A 23,039-nucleotide genomic window follows, 5' to 3' on the forward strand; every position below is an offset into this window, starting at 1 on the left:
TCCCTCCCTCCCTCCCTCCCTCCCTCCCTCCCTCCCTCCCTCCCTCCTTCCTTCCTTCGTTCCTTTTTAATTATTTTTGAAGCAGGGTGTAGTTTTGAATGCCTTTAGTCTCAGCACCTGGAATGAAGTTACAAAGAAATAAACACCATGCACCAAAATAAACTAGACTCAAAAGATTATCCATTCAGGACAGAAGCTGTAAAGCTTCCTTCGCATTGGATTTTATATTTTTATGCAGTATACACTACCAAAAACAAAAAACAAAAAGTCCATATCAGAGTTAGAACTACAAAAGCAATTAGCTTTGTGTGTTTTTTTTTATAATTTGTACCTATTACTTACATTCAGTCCTTCCTTATCCCCTGATACCCTTTCTTTTCTACCTGTTACACTGTACCCACATGTACATTTATTTGCACATACTGCCTAGATTCTACATAGGAGATTATAATGCTTTTTTCTGAGGTTGTGTGACCTTGTTTAATATTACACGATTAGAGTCCCATTAATTTTCCTGCAATTTTTTATTACATTTTTCTTTAGAACTGAATAGTTTTTCATCTTACGTATCAAATTTTTATTAACTAGTCATCTGTTGACAGATAACTAGACTGATTTGAATTCCTTGCTCTAGTGAATAAAGCAGCAATGGCAGTTGTAAATATCTCTATGATTGAGTATGGAGTTCTGGATATGTTGTGCCCAGGAGTGAAATAACAGGATCATGTAATAGTTCTATTTTTCATTATTTGAGAAATTTCCAAGCTGATTTCCACAATGGCTATACTAATTTGCATCTCTCTCAGCAGTGAATAACACTTTCTCACCACTTCCTCTCCCAACATTTGTCAGATTTATTGATGATAGCCATTCTCAATGGAGTGAGGTTGTATCTCAAAGTAGTTCAAATTTTCATTTCCCCTATGGCTAGGGATATTAACACTTTAAAAAATAGTTATTGACCATTTATGTTTGGTGTTTTGTTTTGTTTTAGTGTCTATTCAGTTTATCTGCCCATTTGTTGATTGTCAGTTTTATTTCTTTGGTATTTGACTTCTGCAGTTTTTAAATTCTGTCTGAAGTGCAGTGAAGATTTTTTTCTGCCATTCCTAAGCTGTTTGCTCTGTTGATTAAGTATTTCTTTAATGATTTTTAAATGTGTGTGTAGGGCAGTTCAAATGAACCACCATTGAGAAAGTGTACAAATTAAAACAGGCGTGTTGGGAACCAGAGTTTGGATCCCAAAAAATGCATGTAAATGTTGGTGGGTGTACCTGTAATTCCAGCCTTGGAAGACAGTGGTGGAGTGCGCTGAGTGTAAGCTGCTTAGTGACGCTAGCTGTATATTTTATCACTGAGTCTGATTGAGAGAATTTTATTGCTGATTCTGATTGAGTGAATATGGTGCAAGAGTGATCAAGTATGATTCCCAATTTCAACATCATGTAGAGTGCACCCATGCATATATAGAAACATGCATGTACACCACATGCACGGAAAATTAAAGACAAGAAAAAATATGATGACAGCAAGGGGAGAACAAATAAGATAAGTGTTGTGGGTTATTAATATTTAATGTTGGTTTATCTTTTAGTTAATCAGAGGTTATTCCTAAACCAGCTGTATACCCAAATCGCCACACAGAAACTAGGATTTATTTTAATCAGAGCAGCACAATGTTGGGCTTACTCCATCCTAGACCTCCAAGCCTGCATAGCTTCCTCCCATTCAGAATTTCCAACCTTATACTTGCTTTTAGTCATATCTTAGGTCTGGTTCATCTTTCCTCCTGGTTCCAAGTCCTGTCCTGCCGATTTCTCGCTTCCTTCTTCTCCCTTCCAGACGAGGATGGTCCCACCTTTTTGTCTCTGTTGCACAGCACTGGCTGCTTGTTTAGTTGACAATTACAGAGAACAAATGGTGGCATGTTTACACAAACTTGAGACAGGTGATGCTTAGAATAAACATCACAATGCAGTGTCTGAATTGAAACCAGATAGTGGGGTGAGAAATCAGCATTTAAATGAACAAGGACAGATTGTATACTTTCCATAAGAATATTATACCAACAAAGAAGTATACAGAATAAAAGATTAACTTAACTTCGAAGATGAAGTTGGGAAAAAGAAAGGAATACTGCATTTTGTTTCCTGTTCTCTAGATACGTACTATAACCAGGGGGATCACTGAAGTAGATAAAATAATGATTTTTATATCAAATTCATCTTACATAAAAATACATATAAAATATAAGAAGTCAACATTGAGACTGTTCAGTAAGAAGTATGTGATTCATGAGAATTTGTTTCCAGTTGTAAGGTAGAGTTCATTGAAGACTGGGTTGCATTTAAATATAATGGCAGTTTACCTTCAGCATGAAGAAACAGTAAAAGCTAAGATGAGGTGAAAGAAAGTTGTACCAAGTACCTGTGATTCCTTTAAAAAAAAGAAAAGGTAAGATATGTTATATGTTTTGCAGATACTTCTCCATTTAGTCATTATCAGGCTTACAGAATTGCATTTTCATAGACTTTAATTTGGTCATCATTGCCATTGGCTTACTAGAATATTTAAGATGGTTGGGTGTGTTTGTTCATTGAATTTGTAGTCAGTTAACTATCTTTTTCATTGGAATTGATCCTCTATCTTGCTCCACACGTGTTGCATGCAGGCATGATTCTCACACATGTGCATGTAAAGGTCAGAGCAGGTTGCTAGGTTTTCTGTTGCTTTCCCCCTTGTTGCAATGAGAAAGGTTTCTCAAGCTTGTTGTCTTGACTAGATTGGCTGGCCAGTAAACTCTCCTCATCTACCTGCCTCCACTCTCCATGCTGGGGTTTACTTGATGGCTAGGGATTCAAACTCAGGTCCTCACAGTTGTAGACCAAGTGCTTTTACTCACTGGGCCATCTCACCAGCCCTGTATCCTCTTTTCTTTTTTTTTTTTTTCCCCACTAATGCTTTTTATTCAGATGACTTCCCCTATGACAATATCAAAGTCTCCCTAGCAAATGAAAAAGCCAAAGCCAGTGTACATTTAAAAAAATCACCCCAAAAGTTTTTGTTGTAAGAAGTCCTCACAACCAGTGATTTCTTCATTTTGTACTATTTATTAGTGATACAGCTGGTGGCTCCTAACCCTATCCCTAGGGAGATAGGAAAAAAGATATACTCGCCCCAGATAGGGAGCCAACAACAGACCAAAGCAAAGATAACACCACGTCTAACTTAGTGAGCCAGTGAGTTTGCGCATAATTACAGAAATATGGGTGAAAGGTTACTTACTGGAGCAGAAGTGACTCAGACAGCTGCATCACTAAAGCCCACTCTAGCATAAGTGAGACTCATGAAAGCTGAAGTCTGGAGTTTTCTCTAACAGTTTACAGGCAGCTGGACAGGTTGGAGAATGTATCTTCCAGGTAGTTCAGCTTGTCTGAGAGTGTCTCTTGGCAGTCTTTACTGCTTATATAAACTTGGGGAGGGATAGGCCAACTGCATCAGGCTCAGTATCAGGGACTAATTCAAGCTTCTAGGATGTTTACTACCTGAGTCCTGACATGCTTCCCTGAAGGAAGAAATATGTCAGCTCAGAGGAAATTGCTATACATAAACACAAAAGATAACCAGACATCATTTTCTCTAACATAAAGAATATGATCTCAAAAGACCAGGACATTAGTGGATATAACTGTTGTTCTTTAATAATTTAAGAACTTGATACCTTCAGTCTGAACCTTGGAAACATGGTTCCATCTGAAGAATTTTCAGATGAAATTCTCAGAAAACCTAACCAGTGCAATTACAGATTTCAGATTCTGGACTATCTTTCCTTTGAATTTAGGTTTTTTTGTAGGGGCTATTTCTAATATTTTTCATTCATCATTATTAATAGTAACATAATGTTTATTGCCTATTTTATTGTGTGAACTACATTCTTCATTGGCAAGATACTTTTACAAGCCCCCAAGTTGAAATCCCAATACTAGTATTTATTGGAGTACTTTCATAGTAAAGTTTTAAATAGTAGGAAATTCTATGGCAGTGGTTCTCAACCTGTGGGTCATAGCCCCTTTGACAAACTTCTGTCTCTTAAAATATTTACATGGTGATTCATAATAGTAGCAAAATTATAGTTATGAAGTAGCAACTTTTTTTGTTGTTGTAGTTTGGGCTCACCAAACATAAGAAACTGCTGCAACATTAGGAAGGTTGAGAACCACTGTTCTGTGAACCACTGTTCAGAACGAATGTTCTGAAAGTGGCTGGAGAGCTTCCAAAGAGCCTTGAGAGCAGAGTTAAGCATAGATTACTCTGTTCTTTTGCTCTAAAAGCAGACATCAAAAACCTGTGAAAGATAGTCCTCCCTCTAGTGCTTAATTGTTAGGTCTCACTCAAAACATACTGTTTCTAAGAGGTTCTTACCACTACATATTGAGAGATTTGCTGTGGTTCTATCCATGTGCACATGTGGCAAACAGCAAAGGACCTACAATTACTGAACTTTAAAGAATAGTGGCACTGGTTTGATTGTGCACACTTTTAACCCAGTACTTGGGAGGCAGAAGCAGATAGATCTCTGTGAGTTCAAGGCCAGCCTAGACTTTACATAGCCAGTTCCAGGACAGCCAGAGCTATAGAGATCCCCTTGTCCAAATAAATAAACAAACAAATAAATAATGATGGTACTGAATTTTTATTATACTTTTATAGTAAATGAATGAGAAAGCAATTCATTTTTTAACAAGAGATAGCCCACTAACAAACTTAGAATTTTAAAAGTCGGTTCCATTTAATTCATTACTAACTAAAGTGTAGAATACTAATAAGAAGATTTGTAGGCACAAATTATCAGAAAATGTCTGTAACTTTCTCCTTCTTCCTTAAAGGACAGCTTAGCTTAATGTCATTTTTCACAATTTGTTTTCCAACAGGAATAAAAGAATTTTCTTTATAAAAGAAATTTCCATCCATGTTATACTTTACATCTTGCTTGAAGCAAAAATCTAGACTCCATTGCTCTTTCGGTTAAATCTGTTATATAGCATCCTGGCCTAGAGAATTGGCCATAGAAATTGAGAGTCAAATTTAATGAAGCAGTGTTGGGGGTGAGAGGAGGTGGCCAGTGAGGAGATTTTGAGGGAGTAAAATAAAAAACAAGGAAAGGTTGGAATCTAAAATGAAAACTTGTATTGGTATGAGGCTGGGGTGTGATGCAATGCTTTGAGGAGGGACTGCCCAGGAGAGGAGTGAAATATAAAGTGATACTTTCAGCTCTGAAAATGTTATATTCAGAGTATGTTGTAGTATTTGAAGGGGAAGTACAAGGTAAAGAGAGCAGTAGGTTCCAGAGGAAGGAGCCCTGCGTATGAAGGGTCCTAAAAAGGGAGTTCCTTCGAGGAAGAGAGTAGACTAAGCTGAAAGAAGGACCCATCACAGCCCCACCATTGAAAGGGCTGGCAGATGAATAGGAGCCCCATACCAGTATTGTTGTCCAACAGCTGCAAAGGCTCAGCCAACCTGAGCTGCAAGAGACCTTGTCTTAAAAACAAACCAGAAAGGCAATTTATTTTTCAGTTTCCAAATACTTGTATAGTTTCCATAGTTTCTCTTGCTGCTGATGGTTTTATTTCCATTTGATTGGATAAGATACAAAAAGTTACTTTAGCTCCTTTTTTATTTGTTAAGGCTTACTTTAACTTAAGGCTACTTTTGTAAGGAATATTCTGTACATATCTGTTAAGCCCGTTTAATTTATGACATAGTTTAACTCTAAAACTTCTTTTTGACTTTTAGATTGGATGACTTACTTAAAGCTGAAAATAGAAGCTGGGTGTAGTGGCGCACTCCTATAATCCCAGCACTCAGGGAGGCAGAGACAGGCGGATCTCTGTGAGTTTGAGGCCAGCCTGGTCTACAAAGGAAGTGCAGGACAGCCAAAGCTACACAGAGAAACCCGTCTCAAAAAACTGAATAACAACAACAGCAATAATAATAATAGTTTAAAAAAATATGAGAATAGAATATTAAAGTCGCCCATGTTTATTTTGTCAGGGCTTATCAGCCCTTTTATACCCATTAGTGTTTATTTGATAAAATTGGGAGGTCCTATATTCTATGCATATATGTTTACAATTGTTGTGTCTTCTTGATGGAATATTTAGCTAGCATGTAGTGGCCTTTTTTTGTGATTCTGTTTTGAAGTCCATGTTACTAGATTTAAGACCCGTTCCACCAAGCTTATTTTTTTTTACTTTTATTCACCTGATTAGCTGACTTCCATCCTATAACTCTCAGTCTGTGTCTAACTGTATAATATGTTTCTTGGCAACAACAGTCTGATCTAGTTTTGTAATCCAGTTAGCCAGTCTGTTGGTGAGTTGATGTTATTTACATGTAAGGTTGATTCTGAGAAATGTTTACTGATTTGATTGGTCAGTTGGATTATTTGTTCTTTTCTTTCTCCCTTACTAGTAAGGTTTCTGGTTTACTATGTATCTTTCTTCTCTGTATATAATATTCCTTTATGTATCTTATATAGTGCTAGCTTGGTTGACATAACTGTTGTAGTTTGTGCTTATCCTGAAATGCCTGTATCGAATTGCTCTGTTTAGCATTCTTAGCTGGCAGGAGTTGAAATATGTCATTCCATCCTTCCCTGGCTATTAGATTGCTGACAAGATATCAGATATTACTCTGATGTCTTTGACCTTGTAGATAAGTTGGCGTTTTCCCCCTTAATTTTAAGTAGTTTGTTTGGTTTGTGTTTTAACATCTGACTATAAAAGTTGTAGTGGTGTGTTTCTCTCTTCATGCCTGTTTTTCTCTGGACTTGAGACGTTTTCTGCTGTAATTTTATAGATGAAGTGCCCTGCCTTTACTGGGTAGTCTCAGTTGTTCCCCCTCTAGGTTTGGTCTCTTACTAGTTCCTCGGGGCTGTGGACTGTTGGGATTATTGCGTGGGTCCCTACCTCCCACATGCTCATGCCACGCTGATGTTTCAATATAGTGTTCAATCTTGCTCTCTGCTCGTAATCTGACTTCTGCTTGGTTGATTCCACTGGTAATATTTTCTACTGGTTGTGATTTGGTTCGTTGAGTTTTTCACTTCTGACATTTTTTTTTCCTGTTTTCTCAGTCTCAATTTTTTCGTTGAAAATTTTTTTTACAGTGCTTGCTTTCTCCCATACTGCTCTCTTTTTCCTCTGCTTTGCTGGGTTTTTCTTTTATGTTGCCAACTCTCCAGAGACTGGACTAAATTTGTCTGCTTGATTTTGTCTTCCTTGGAGTTACTGTTCATTTTTATTTAGTGAACTTTGGAAATTCTACTGATTTCACTATCTTTGAATTCAGTAATTTGTGTTAGTTAGGATCCTCTAGAGAAGTAATATTGTCTCAGTTTTTCGTAGTTTTTGTGTTTCTGGGTTGTGCTTTGTGTATCTGTTGTCTTAGACATCTCTTCAGGTTTTATTAAGGAGTCTTATTGTTGAGCCTGATCTTGGAGATCAATCCCCAACATCATTCAGTGAGGAGGAAACAAACTTATAGCATCAACATCAGACTGCATAAGAGACAAAAATACACTTAAAAGTCAGTTAAAGCCCATCAGTCTATAACCACTGAGCATTAAGTAGACAATGGAAAAACTAATTTAGAATGTACTAAAAAAATTTTCAGCATAACTATGGAAATATAAATAAATAAGATAAGAAAAAGGGTGAAAATAGAGTAGAAAAGAAGTTAAATAAGAAAAAAGAGATTGAAGGTGAGTATTATGGTTAGGGAAGATCAGAAAAGATAAAATGAGAAGTGAACAACAACAAAAATGCTTCTGAACGTTTAGTAGAGATCAAAATGGAAACACAGGACAAAGAAAGGAATTAAGTAAAAGAAAAATGATTGCCCAGCAGTGAGGCAGTGAGAGAAACCGTACAAAGTATATAAGGAGAGTGCATGAAATGAAATATAAAATAAAACATTTAGAATATGATGATGTAAAAAAACTGGTTAAGAGTGTAATAAAAAGAGAGCTGGGTCCTCTAGCATTGAAGATGGCTGATTACATGTGCAGGGAGAGGTTGAGGAGAGAGTCAAGCAGATTTCATCCTTATCTTTTCTGTGGCTTATGCTGGTACTGAGCACAGGCTGGACAGTATCTGCTAGAGCTAGCTTCTCTTCATTTCTTTGCCTTCTTTCATACCAGTGGCCCAAGCTTTGTAATCTGTGGGCTGGGCCAGTCCCACCACTTTCCAGAAACCTTGCAAATTCATACCCTCTGAGGTGAGTACTGCTCTGTTTTGAAGTCTCTGTCCATGGGTTTGGCAGTGTGGGAAGCTACAACAGTAGGTGGTGGACGTGTGTTTATATTTTGAACACCTAGAAGTAATCACTTGCTGAAGCATGTCGTGGTGGATATCAAGTAGACCCCTGGAGCTTCAGAGTTTTCGGATTCTATGGCAGTGAATGGCAGTGGGTGGCCTGGGAAGGTGGATCCACTTGTGGACCTCAGGCTCAGGGCTGTGTTCAGTTGTGTGATCTGCTTCAAGCAGTGGAGAGCAACATTGTTTTTTTCTGTGCACTGCACCATCTGAGCTGACTCTCCTTCCTCCTGCACCTCTGGGCTTGCCATTGCTCTTTCCGTGTCAGGCCCTGGGGATTGTGGCAGATTACATCTCTTTCTCACTGCCAGGCACCTGGCTTATCTTTTCAAAAAGCCATGTGTTTCCCCTCCTCTTTTGAGGGATGAACACTCAATGGTTAAGGTGTAGGAAAATAGCTGAATAACTCTCTTGTCAGTATTTGTTGCATTGAGTCCTCATTACATTAGGTATATTAAATAAAGGTTATATAGCATTTTAGGTGTACTCCAATTTTCACATAAAAAGACATCTCATCTGCAAGTTAGATGCAATTTCTAATTTAAAAACTGTTATTAATTGTTACTGGAAGCAAAGGTTTCAGAATAGGAGAAATATATGTAATGTGTATCTGCACATTCCTAGAGTCGCTAACAGAATGGGGATAAGAGCAAGCAAGTGGACTAGACCGGTAGTACTCCTCAGACCCAAGAAAAACGGTACCTTGTTATAAATGCGTATTTTTTCCAGGGCTTGGATTTTCAGAACAAATCATTTTTGTTCTTTTGAAAGTAGGGAATTTTTGCAAGTATTTCTAGGATTAGAAAAATTTTCAACTCTGCATATATTTTTACACTGAATTAGTTGTGATTTGTGTAGTTCTAATGTTGGATCTGACACTCACAGTAACACATGTATTCTTATGTATGTAGAAAAATAATCTAACCTTAGAAAAAAAAAAAAGACACATATTTCAAGTGTCATATGTCCAGGAGAGATTAATCTAAGTTTAATTTCTCAACAGAATGATCCGTTTGGAAACTATTAATGTTATTTGTTAAGTAGTGATTTTGTGTGCTAAGAAAAAAAAAAACAGGTTTAAAAAGAGTTAAAATTTGGGGAAGATTATTTATAGTTAGTTGGGCCCCTAAAGTCATCCCAAAGAAAGTAAATCCCAGAATTTAGTGAATAATACCTGTGACTTTCAGGGCCAGAGAAGATGGCAGCACCTGAGTCTGTTCCTGATAACAGTATCATCACCTTAAAATCTGCTCCGGCATTGCTCGCCCTTCTCCCTCTCACCCACCTATATGATATGTAATGCTCTGATTTACACATTCTTACACATGTTCAGAGGATACAGATTTCCATTTTTACTTGTGAAGAATGACAACAGGAGTGGAATAAACAAGAGTGCTATCTGTCCCCTACCAATAATAATAATTATAATCCTGGGTAAAAATGAGTCTCCTGTACTTTGGAGATGACATTGAGAGAAAGGGAAAAAAGGAAAGGAAACCTATCTCAGGAAAACTGATATTTAACAAAAATTTAAGTGATCCCTGAATACAATACTCATGATAAAAAATGTGAAAAAACCCTGAATAATGTTCTTTATTAATATTTTGACATGTTTTCTATTTGAGACATTTTTGCCAAGTTTGTCATTATTAAATTAGTAATATTTCTCATAGAGTTGTAAAGTTTGATTCCTTCTCTAAAATTTTGTTTTGATTTAAAGTAAGTAGTGAATGAGGTCTGGAGAGAGGACCAGTCCTTTTGCAGAGGACCTGACTCAGGTTCCCAGCACTCAAACGGCAGCTCACAACTGTCTGTGGTTCCAGTTTCAGGGGATCCACCTCCCTCTTCTGATCTCTATGGGCACTACATGCACATGGCACACTTATATACATGACTTTGTTTGTTTGTTTGTTTGTTTGTTTGTCAGGTGTGTATCTGTGTGGAGGTAAGGGGACAGCTTGTAGGAGTCAGTTCTCTGCTTCTACCGTGTGGGTCTTGGGAACCAAACTCAGGTCATCAGCACAGCCTTGATACTGTATACTTTAAAAATCATCTCTCTGATTACTTATAATATTTAAATATAACAGAAATGATGAGTAAATAGTTAAATTTTGTTTGTGTTTTAGTTCTTTTGAATCAGGGTTTCTCTGTGTAGACTTGCTGCCTGGAATTTGCTCTTGTAGACAGAGCCTGCCTTTTGCCTCCCAGAGTGCTGGGATTAAAAGCATGCGCCACCATACCTGGCTTGTTTGTTTGTTTGTTTCATTTGTTTGGTTCTTTGTTTTGAGAACCAAACCATCATTGTAGCTCTTGCTCGCCTGGAGCTTACAGTGGAGACCAGGCTGGCCTCAAATTCAGAGAGATCCGCCTGTCCCCCATGCTGAGTGCTGAGGATTAAAGGTGTGTGTCACCATGCCCAGCTTTCTCTAAGGAACTTGTAATGGGCCTCAATGTAGTGACTCTTAAATTTAAGTTTAAATTATTTACTTATTGAGACGTGCTATTTTAGTTACCTTTCTGCTGCTGCGACAACGCACTATGGCCAAGGCACCTTACAGGAGACATTGGGGGCGCCCAGTGCCAGCGGGTAGGCCAAGCACTTTACACCTAAAATAAAAAATTAATAAATCTTCAAGAAGTAGTTAGTGTAACTGGGATAACCTCCCAGATAGAATCTCAAAGAACCCATTTCTGAGCCCATGTCTCCTTGTGGCTCAGTTTGCTCCAGTTATTGGTTACTCATTTAGGTATTAGTTTTCAAATTAGCATTGCCTTGCATTCCTTGGTAATAGGATATAAGAGAATTGGGAGAAAATGTAAGGGCAGGACCTAGATGAAAGACTCAAAATCCCAGTCTGAGCGTAGTTACTATGTAACTATATGATGATAATATTTTTATGTATTTTTCCTCTCATTTATAAAGTAAGATCAGTCAGTTCCTTTCTTTTTTTTTTTTTTTTTTTATTTCTAACAGATTTCTTTTTAAAGGGATGGCCTAAGGGAGAAAAAAAATGTGGTAGAGAAATATGGACTAGAAAATAAAACAAATATATGGTATTTTACTAATTATTTTATAACCACAAAGGTATGATGCCCTGTACAAAACACAACAGATTCAAACGAGGTATTCCCTTAGCAAGGCTGAAGATTCAGTCTCTGGTATTTGGATCTAGAATGCAGTCCTTGTGTTTGATGGCTCACTGGGTGTTTGGCACCACCGTGCTTCTAATCGGTTTTGAACAGAAGAATGGCCACCTGACCCAGGTAGAAGGAGATGAAGTGCTTGGTTTCATGTGTCATGTAACTACCAAAGTTCTGCCCCACGATGCAGTGCCAGGTGGGGTTAGACTTCCTTGTCAGACTCCTTCTTGATCTCCAGTGCTTGGGTAGTGCCCTCTACCAAGTCCTGTTTCATCTCTTCCGACTTGTCTGCATTTTTGATCACCGCCTTCTGGTACCACATGCTTGCTGTGGAGCAGGGCCAGCCGGCTGCTTCGAGCTCCTAGGGAAGGTGCTGGCGCCGCTCAAGCCGCTGAGTGGCCGGTCACTACTGAAGCTGTGGTGCACCTCCAGTTCTTCTCTTCATTTTACTGGACTCTTCCGGTTTTACCATTTCTAAAATGTCATCCTAATGTACCCTTGTAGTCTCACTTCTCTGACCAAGCATAGCAGATTAGAGATTCATCTATTTGGTGTTTGTTGGCTCAACTTTTATTTCTCTGGTTGCTCACCAAATGTTAGAGAAGTACAAAATACAGTTTTGTAGTAAAGAAAAGGTATAGATTTATGGCTTCTAATTCAAGGGGTAGGAAGCAAAAAGGAAAGCTGACGTGCTGAAAATGGAAGATGCCGAAGTGCAGTTCAGAGCTCAGTGCTGGGACCTCCTAATCGGGGGAGGGAATCATGGCACATGGGTCCCTCTTTGCTGCTTCTGAGGAGAGACAGAACTTCAAGAGATGCAGCAATTCTTAAACTTAATCCAAATATCTCTTAGCTGGGCCTGGGCCTTGGCCTTGTAACTGTCCTTGGACTCATCTCTGTCACAGTCTTCATTCTATATTCCCACATATTTCTTCTTTTTCTGTCTTTTTTTCTGACTGTGTTTATGAATGAAACTGGCTTGTTTTTGTTTTTTTTTTCTTTCTTTCTTTTTTTATACTTAAATTTGCCAGATTATGGTCTCCAGATGATGCTGACTTCTGTGAATGAGATAGAAAGTATTTTGTGTTTTGTTCTGTTGATATTGATCTCTGGGGTAAATGTGTAAATGATTTGAATTAATTATTCATTGCACTTTTGGAATCATTTCTTATTAAAGTTATCTAGACATTGTGTTCTCTTTGGGAGGTTTTTGTTTTTTTTTTTTTTTTTTTTTTTTTGGCCTACCAATTCAGTTTCTTTGAATGTTGTAAGATTCTTATATTTTCTATTTCTTCTTGAGTTAGCCTTGATAAATTCTGTTTTCTGGGGAGTTATCCATGTCTGTGTTTCAGTTTTATTAGCTGAAGTGGTTTATGAAGTTCTGTTATTATCTGTATACATATGGAGGTCACATGTGGAGGTCAGAGGACAGACTCTAGTCTTTACCTACAGCTAGTCTTTACCTCCAGCTGTGTTTGAGAAAGGATCTCTTGTTCAGTGCTAGTCATGCCATGATAGCTGGCCTACAAGCGTCTGAGAGCTCTCCTGTCAAAATTACAGGTATCTGCTACTATGTCTGATTTTTAGGTAGCTTCTGTGTAGCCAAACTCGGGTCTTTAGGCACCTCCCTGGTGCTGCAGCAGTTGTAATATGCCTTTTCCGCTGTCCTTAACTTCTTTACTTGATTCCCTTTATTCTCTTATTTTATCTTGCCAGAAACTCGTAAGTTAGGATTCCTTTGAAACAGTCAAGGTTGTATTTTTCTGCTGTGTGTTGTTTTCCCAGTTTCATCAAGTATTGGTCTTACTTTTATTACTGTCTTCTATTTTCTTCAGATTAATTTGTTTCTTGGTGCTTTGATATTTTTCTGTAGAATTTGACAGATAAAACTTCCCTATCCTTGAAAGTCTCCCCTTAGCTCTTTGAGACACTGGGATCAAGGGTTTTCTTACCCTCTTGCTCTTTAATTGCCTGTTTGTCTTCAATCTGTTTTTCCTCTGTATACATTATTAAATAGTTTTGGATACGAGATTCCAAAGATTCAGCTTGGTAATGCTATTCTACAGAACCTTTGGTTCTGGCCTGTCATTTCTTGATGTACTCTAGATGACTTTGGTGTATTTTTAGGGTCTTTAGACCTCTATGTGTCTAATATTAATCATCTTACATGATTCACTGACCAAGAGTCCAATGCATAAACTCCTGTTTCTTTTTTCCAGTGTTCAGTTCTTCCAAGCATGTAAACCCAAGTATTTCTTGATTTTGCCTCTGAACATCACTGTCTCTTCATAACAGCCCAGACCAAATTCAGTTGGGCTGTGTGTGTTGGACCACCTTTCTTTTTATCCTAGTTTAGCAAGAATAATTTCCCTGTAATATCTTTCTTCTGCTCTCATCTCACAATGTCACAAATATCTTATTAAAAGAAATTGCTTGTCTTTGCATCTTACATTTTTCTATATATCTGCATGGTTATCTAAGTATTCTTTGTACTTTGGAATACTGTCTTCTATTCTTGTGCCTGATAGTCAATTATAGGTACAAAAAAAACAAGACAAGTGAAGGCTCAGAAAAGCAAAGTTTATTATACTCACAGATGCTGGAGACAGGAGATATACATGACAGGTAGTTAGAAGTAAAAAAAAAAAAAAAAAAAAAAACATAAGGGAGAGAAAAATTTAGACCACCACCTTTGGATTTTCCATAGGAAATGCAAGGCAGGCCAGGAAAAAGAACCTAGAGTTGACTAGTTTGAATCATTTCAATGCTAAGTATTCACTAGGCCTAGGAGAGGCAGTCTCTCCTAGCCAGAAAGGTTTTTCAGGTGCCAGCATACCCTAATATTTTTATGGATTAAAATATTTACAGTACAATTATATACCTTCCTCCCACCCCCTCAAGAGTCAGAGCCATAGCAATTAAACAGTACTCAGTACTAATACTATTAACAGTAGTCTCCTGTACCCAGGACACTGGAAATCGTTCTCTTGTTATTTGGTGCTTTGAAATGTATAAGGGGCTTGCTATCACTTCAAATGGGAACCAAATATAGAATCAGGGTGTAGGGTTTGGATGGACTCTGTGAAAATTGGGTATGTAATGGTGAACATTGGCACTGTTTTAGAAATAGTAAAGCTAGTTGTGGTGGCACTCGTTTGTAATCCCAGCACTTTGCTAAGGTAGGAAAGTCATGAGTTTGAGACCAGACTGGGCTCTTTGTGAGGCCCTGTGGGAGGGGGGGAAGATACATATGGGAATCTGTACTTTTATATTGATCATTACAACTATTTTGTTTTATTTATATAAAGGGCGGTTTAACTATCAGACTACTCTCATTAAAGTGTTTGCGTCAGTAGTAAGTCCTTCTTGCTCCTCATAAAGTCACCAGTGATTTCTTCCATACAAGCGAACTACTCTAAACTCAGTGTATTGAGAGTAGAAGACAGCCTGAGACCCTCTCTTAGGATCGTCTCTACCCTTTGCAACAGTAAAAATGATCTCTTCCTAAAAGCCGTCATAAATATCATGCCAGTTTCAACCCTGGTTGCTCCAATCACTGTATTTCTGTATTCAGTAACTCTTACGATGCTCATTGTTTTATTTTTGTCTCCTTTTAAGTATTGTTGGTGTTACATACTTGTTCTACTTCTGAAGAGAAGTTATTTGTCTTAGTTACTTCTGTATTGTCATGCTAAGACACCAGGACCAAGGCAACTTACTGGAGAAAATTTATTGGGGACTTAGAGTTTCAGAGGATGAGTTGTGACCATCATGCCAGAACATGAGGTAGCAGGCAGGCACGATGCTGCTGCAGTACCTGAGAGCTCACATCTTAAAACGATAACCACAACCACAAGGCCGAGCAAGAGAGGCAGAAAGGGCTAACAGAGAGTGACATGGGATTTTGAGTGCTCAAAGCCCACCCCCGGTGACACACCTCCTCCAATAGGGTCACTCCTCCCAATCCTTCCCAAACAGTTGCACCAATTGGGAACCAAGTATTCAAATATATAAACCTGTGGGGGCCATACTCATTCAAACCACCACTATTTTATTTCCTCTTTTTAGTTACAATTTTTCTTTATTCTAGGGAATTTCATAGTTGTATATAATAAAATATCCTCATATCCATCCCCTATTTCCCTCCTTCACATCCCCTCATATTCCCTAATAGATCCCCCTTCTAACTTCTTTTGAGTGAGTGAGTGAGTGAGTGTGTGTGTGTGTGTGTGTGTGTGTGTGTGTGTATGTGCATGTGCGTGTACATGTGTGTTTTGTCTTAATAACTCACTGTCTAAATAGTGTTGCCCATATACATATGGGTTTGTGGCTGTCAGCTGGAGCACAGGAAACATAATAGTAGAACACCCTTAAAATAGATTGGGTTTCCCTCCTGCAGCAACTGTCAACTGCCAATGACTACTCATTAGGGGATGGAGCATGGATAGTTCTTCCCTATTATGCTACAATTTTGGTTGGCTTGATCTTGTGGAGGTCTTAAGCAGGTGCTGTGAGTTCATGAGTGCCATAGCCATTTCACATCCAGAAAACAGCATTTCACAACAATTCTCCCCACCTTTTGGCTCTTACATTCTTTTTGCCTCCTTTCCTATAGACTTTCTGGCTCTTCACCCATGATGTTCAATTTCCATTTTTCTGAATCTCTTCATCTGAAGATATTTAGAAAGTAATTATTCAAAACAAATTCCTAATGAATGCTGATAACTGAAGTTTAGTACTTTGCTTCATTTGAATTATTTATTTCACTTAGTAGTTACTGTGCTTGCTTTCCAGGCACACAGACCAATGGCCTGGACTTTCAGAAACAGCCCGTGCCTGTTGGAGGACCAATCTCAACAGCCCAGGCCCAGGCTTTCCTTGGACATCTTCACCAGGTAGACTGTTTTACCCAGCCAGAACTGAGAATGCTTTTACAGAGACGTAAAAAGCTAGGAAGTTATTTCAAATCATGTGTGATTCTCCTACTAAATGATTCATGTGGAATTAATAGATTTTGCATAGCTATTGACTTTACAACTGTGTGAAAAAAATAAATTTTTGTTGAATGGGACATAACATAACACCTAGGTCACTGTTCTGTATGAACAAGAGCTTGAATCTGCAATGGCTAAGTGATGCTAGTAAATACCAGAGTCTTTAAAACTAACAGTTGCCACTGGCCTGAAACCATTGTCATTTAGCGCCATGCTTGACTGTTAACTCTTCACTACAGATTTTAAGAAACAAGTTTTAACTTCCTACCCTGGTACTGCATGATTTTCCTCCAATCTAAAGCAGAACATGGGTTCTGTTCATTTAATTTACATTTCCACTGTTTTTATGAAAATGTTAGACTACCAAACTATTTTTTTTAAAGTCCTCTACTTGAAAATAGGTGAAATTCTAGGAAACTATCCTCAAGGTTGGTTTTTAAATGAAGCCAGGTTGGAATGGTTTATAATTCTCTGCATTTATGTCCAACTAGTGCCAGAATCCTTTTACAATAGCTTTTATAGTCTCTGTTTGTTTTTACTACCACCATTCCATTTTAATCTTTATTCTCTCTTAGTCTTTACTTTCAAGATGTTAGTTAGCCTTTGAGGGGCTGCAAGATAGTAGGAGACAATAAAGTCCATCCATATATATGGTCGGATATTTAATTTTAACATTTTTTTAAAAAAAATACAACTTTTTTAAGAGCATAAACTAAATACTCAGAAGCTTCCTCAGTTTGGGTTTGTCTGCTTTCTTGTCATAATTAGATTATTTTAGATTTAGGATACCTGCTCTTGCAGGAGACTGCAAATCTAATTACTGAAACCTCTAATCATGCCTTCTTATCATTTAATTTCCCTTTGAAGTTTTACACTTTGTAATTCTCAGCATTTGTGAAGAAATAGTTGGACACATGTAAATATCTTATTCTCATGTGGCCATTAGTTAGATGATCTGATGAGGACTCTCCTAAATCAGGTTGCTATCGCGATTGCCAAATGATATTTTTTTAATTGCATGTCTGTCCTTACTTTAATATAACCATGATTTGAACTTTAAAAATAAGAATATTGAATACTAAGACAGATAATTTATTTTAAATAGCATATATTAATATTCCTTAATTATTATTCTAATTATTGGACTTAATATCAATATAAATTAATACTTACTTAATTTTCATGTATGGCTTATAAGATAGATTCTCTTAACTAGTTCTTTTGTTCATAATGATAAAATTAATTCATGTAGATAGTTTGGCTTTATGTGTTCTTTAAAACAATATGGAAGATATGTTATGTTTTTAGACCCTAAACAACTTATGACTTCAAATAGAGTTTTAAATAAGGAATACCTACCCAGAGCAAGTGTGGCCTGCCTGATACTACTCATTTAGTGAAGGTGCTAATTCAGAATAATTTCTTCAGTTTTATAGTTGAGGTGTGGGAAACATGAGCTTGTATGTAAAGTTTTAACCTCCCAAAATCTTTGTATGTTCAATTCTAACTCAGTGGTATGCACTTACTATTTGAAGACTTTCTTGATGATACCCTCTACTGATGAATGACAATATATTAGGTTATTGCATCCATTGATTTCTTCCCTCCTAGGTCCAGCTTGCTGGGACAAGTTTACAGGCTGCTGCTCAGTCTTTAAATGTACAGGTAAACTGGGATGTGAATACATGGGTCATAGTTTCTAGTTTTCCATAATTTCCTCTAATGAGCATATAATTTAGAAGAGGAACCACTTCAAATTGGTAGTGCTTATTAATTTATTGTTTCTGCAGTTTTATTGCTATATCCACATGGTAATAATTGTTATTAATGACAGTCAGCTTAATATGAGAGCCAAAGGTGGACAAGTAAAGTCCACTTTCAGAGTTTAGATTCTAAAGTTCAGGAACACGTTCCAAACACAAGACAGAACACCTTAAGTATCTTTTTGCTTGCCAGACTATCATTTTTCATGAAACACTGAATAGAGCTTGGGTTTCGGAGTCGCACTGTACCAATCATAGCTATATGACCTTTTGGCAAGTCACAGCCTCCTATGGCTCAGTTTTGTAGTTAAAGACACTGATAACATCGTAAATGGTCTTCTCTACTCTAAACAGAAATAAGATTAAAGGGTGCTGGAGTCATCACCCAGTGGTTAAGAGCAGCATGTACTGCTATTACACAGGATTACCCTTTATTTAGTTTCTACATCAGGAGGGTCAGAACCACCTGGAACTACAACTCCAGGGTATCTGACACCCTCTTCTTGCCTTTGTGGGCACCTACACACATGTGCACATACACGGACACACATACACATAATTTAAAATAATTTTATAAAGATTTATAAAAATTGTCATAGAAAAAGAAAAGCAAAATTGTTGGTCAGATAGTCTTAATTCTGGCTTTCTTGCCTTCCTTCCTTCCTTCCTTCCTTCCTTCCTTCCTTCCTTCCTTCCTTCCTTCCTTCCTTCCTTCCTTCCTTCCTTCCTTCCTTCCTTTTTCTTTCTATAAACCATCAGACAAAAGATTCAAGGCTCAAGTCCTTTGCACAACTCCATGACAGTCAGCCCTTCATTGTAGTGTTTGGAAAACTAACAGTCAAGAAGGAAAAACAGTATTCCAGAAGATTGATTTCAGTGCAGCTAAAAATCTTGTGGAATATGGACCTAGTAACACATGGAAACAAGGAGAGAAAAGGAGATAATGTGACCTTCCTTTCTGAGAAGAGAGGAGGCAGAAAATTGCCTTGGTTGCCATGGTAAACTTAACATCCCTTAGAGAGATGTTGGCAAACAGGCTATATCTCCAATGCAGAATGTTTACAGTCCTGCACTGTAATTATCTTTCAGTGACTGACAGAATTAATCAGAGCTTTTATGTTAATTAGCTTTGCTGTAGTCCCCAAACAGGTGGTGGGAAATATGCAAATCTATGCGGAATTTTAATACTCTGCATAACCAGTGTTAATTACCATAAAAATTTCTCTCTCTGGCTCTGTAAAACCTTTATTTCTTGACTGTTATTTTCTTTCAAGCTCATCCATTACTTGGTGGAAGATGTTGCATTTAGAGGTCTGTGTGTCAAGTAATTGAACTGTAAGATAGTAGATGAAGAAGTCTGAGACTCGCCACAAGGTATATGTCACAGTGCTCATTGGAAGGGTCTACTAATAGAAATGAGTTGAAATGCATTCTTCCTCTTCCTCTTCCTCTTCTTCCTCTTCCTCTTCATTGCCTGAACTGGAGATTTGCTGTTGAAAAAGATTTTGCTGATTTGTGAAGGAGCAGTTTAGTTTTTTCTTTTAAAAATTTACAATTGCAGTGTTTTTGGAATTAGAATTCAAAAGTTTTCAGAGCGCTTCAGCAGAAAGAAAAGGCATGTAAGAAAGGAAGGACAGAAAACCCCAAAACCCAAAATTGAATAGCACATATTTCTTGAATTTACAGAGTTAAAAGTACATTTCTCCTAATCACCTATTTGAGATATTTTCTTTCATTTTTCTATCCAATCCCACTTCAGTCTAAATCTAGTGAAGAGTCCGGGGATTCGCAGCAGTCAAGCCAGCCTTCCCAGCAGCCTTCAGTGCAGTCAGCCATTCCCCAGACCCAGTTAATGCTGGCTGGGGGACAGATAACTGGGGTAAGTTTTCATTGAGAAAATCGTACTAAACTTTCTCTGTGTATGAACTACCAGTGGTTTGCATCTCATTAAAATTGTTCATTGCAGCGAGCACTAGACTGGCACTGTTGTATCTTTAAGAAACTTTGTGGATGCAGAAGCTCTGGTAGAGGAATAGCCTTTGTCATACTTCACAAGATTTCTTTTGTTACATCTGCAGATGTTCAGAATAAACTACTAACTTTTCAACCCACATTTAAAAATTGTGTTGCTAAGCTGGGCGTGGTGGTGCACACCTGTAATCCCAGCACTCTGGGAGGCAGAGGCAGGTGGATCTCTTGTGAGTTTGAGGCTAGCCTGGTCTACAAAGTGAGTCCAAGACAGCCAAGGCTGCACACAGAAACCCTGTCTTAGAAAAAATAAATAGCGTTGCCTCATTGTGCAAGGGAGTCATTGACATATGCATGGTAAAGTTGGAGTTGCATTATTGCAGGATAGTTAAAGAGTGGATCAACAGAGAAAAACATTTTTTTTGAAGTGACTTTGTAATATCCTAAAATAAAATATGTGGTCTCATATACTGTCTGTGTAATTACTAATTTCCAAAGACTAGTTGCTTTTTCTTCCTATACTTCCATTTTAATTCTTCTAAGTGCAGGTATTAATAATATCTTTTAAAAGTACCGTTGCAGTTTATGTAAAGAACAATGCTTGGCATGTAGCCTTCAGTAAATGTAACTCATTTTCACTGCTAACAAATTGTTCTCTGTGACTTAAGCTTTACCTGCTTAGCTACTTCAGTTCTAAGTTATTATTTGGATTTTTCAATGTTGAAAGCTTATGTGTTATCTTGTGAGGAGAATGAGTCAGGGGAATGATAAGAAAGAAATTAATCCACATCATATCAACCTTCAGAATTTTTTGTAATTAATTTCAGCTATCATGTTTGAGCAGAAGAAAGTTCTTTTAAGAACTGTTGCACCTTTATTTACAATATTCCATCACTAGGGGTGATTAATATGTGCTTGTATTATTAAAAATACAAATATACATACACAGATTTCGAAAAGTATTAAATTTTTGAATAGTTTTGCTTTGGTTCTTGTGTTTCTAATGCATAAATTGTTTGGTTAAATTAGACCCAGTTAGGTTAGAAGCAGGCTGTTCTATTAAATGACTGTTCACAAGATTAGATATTACATGATCCTTTCTTGATCAGAGCATGTCACCAAAAGAAAGGCTCAGCATATCTATTACTTTGATGTAAGTATATTTGAAACACTGTATTTTGAAAGTTTAAATGTGTTCCTGCTTTACTGCTTTACACTTCCTGCTTTACTGTCAGGGTCCAGATTTTGATGACTGATGTCTAAGATAGTGACATGCACTTGGGACTCCAGGGTCATGGACCTTTAAGATCCTATTAAGTCTGGGTATTCATATTCATTTGCATTTGAGAGAGTGGCTCTTACCACCAACTTGGAAAGAGGGTGTAAACCTGCAAACAGATGTTGGACAGAAGATTGGGTGAGGGAGGATCCTGGAGGAAGATTTGGAAAGGAAACAAGTGTGGATCATGTTTTTCAGTCACATCTTAAAACAATGAAATGGTGAAATATGGTGGGGTTTCTAGCTAATGGGAGGCAGCTGAGCCTTATCAACTCTCTTCCTGGTGATATCCAGCATTTATCTGACTAATCACTTGCTGTTGGGTATAAATTTCTTTGCATATCTTCTTGGCATTGGTTCTTTGTTTTCTTGTGTGCAAGTCATTAATTTCCTTGTCTGAATGATTTTTCAAGTCTGAAGTGGGAACTACTTTAAATTAAATGCTCTGCCAGTACAAGTAGTTTGGTCATTGGTGGGCAATTTAGCTGCATGGTAACCATGTGAAACTGAGTAGCAAGGACTTAATTATCACTTGAGTTACCTACCTGAAAGCAGTTTGCTTGCATTACAGTCCCCATTTCTTCAATCCTTCCCTTATTTATTATTTTAGCTCACTTTGACACCAGCCCAGCAACAGTTATTACTACAGCAGGCACAAGCCCAGGCCCAACTCCTGGCTGCTGCAGTACAGCAGCACTCTGCCAGCCAACAGCACAGTGCTGCTGGGGCCACCATCTCAGCTTCTGCTGCCGCGCCCATGACGCAGATCCCCCTGTCTCAGCCCATACAGATTGCACAGGTGAGTAAGGAGCAAGGTCACGGGGACAGCCACCAAGTATGAAAATGGAAATTTTTATTGAATATTGTTAGCCTACTAGTTGCTACTGTAGGTCTTTAAACACTGAAGGAATCCCTAGTTCAAGGAGGCATTATCCTTCTTCCCTCAATCAAGAACATTGAACTTGTTTGCTTATTTGAGTTGATATTATAAATACATAGATGATTATTTGACTCACTGAATGTTTATGTTAAATGATAATTCTCAAGTAATAGCTGGTATATTTCTGAGGCAAGGGATTGCTGTATTTGTCTTAATTAGCTAATTATAGCAGGCAAGAGATCTTTACTGTGGTTTACAGTAAGTGTTGCTACCTTGTGAGAAAGACATTAAGTCATCTTTCTGCTGTGGAGTGAATAGGACCATGACTGCATTAAAATGTTACAGGGTTTCAGTCTTCCCATTTTCAAATAAAATATCCAAAGGCAATAAAATTTTACTTAGAATTATAAAAAATGGGACCAAAATAGACAGCAAGTGAAATCCTTTAACCCAAGGAAAGGAAAGGGAGTGTGGGAAGTGGTATGTTAACATATGCAGAAGTCCTAAGGACTAAGCAGTTGTCTCTATCCCAGAGGAGGCGGGATGTGCACTTAAGTTGTAACAAGAGTCTGACCAGACTCATGTTTAGACTCATGGACATCTGTATCGACACAGTGTTTAGTGCATGGACATCTGTAT

General features: G+C 37.7%; 1 protein-coding gene and 1 pseudogene across 4 annotated transcripts in view; one reads left to right on the forward strand and one right to left on the reverse strand.

Moving 5' to 3' along the window:
• The window catches only part of Pou2f1 (POU class 2 homeobox 1), a 144,585-nt gene that overhangs the window by 75,468 nt on the left and 46,078 nt on the right, over window positions 1–23,039 (forward strand). For all 4 annotated transcript variants that reach the window (XR_008722085.1, XM_055624434.1, XM_055624436.1 and 1 more), the window contains 4 exons: window positions 16,311–16,411; window positions 18,122–18,175; window positions 20,033–20,152; window positions 22,131–22,319. Coding sequence is in view for 3 of the 4 variants with exons in the window: in XM_055624434.1 (XP_055480409.1) it covers window positions 16,311–16,411; window positions 18,122–18,175; window positions 20,033–20,152; window positions 22,131–22,319 (464 nt within the window). In the remaining variant the exon portion in view is untranslated. The remainder of the gene's footprint in view (window positions 1–16,310; window positions 16,412–18,121; window positions 18,176–20,032; window positions 20,153–22,130; window positions 22,320–23,039) is intronic.
• Window positions 11,601–11,838, reverse strand: LOC129689232 (dynein light chain 1, cytoplasmic-like; annotated as a pseudogene).

The sequence above is a fragment of the Psammomys obesus genome, unplaced genomic scaffold (assembly GCF_907164565.1).
Source record: "Psammomys obesus unplaced genomic scaffold, mPsaObe1.curated_primary_1811, whole genome shotgun sequence".
NCBI lineage: Eukaryota > Metazoa > Chordata > Mammalia > Rodentia > Muridae > Psammomys > Psammomys obesus.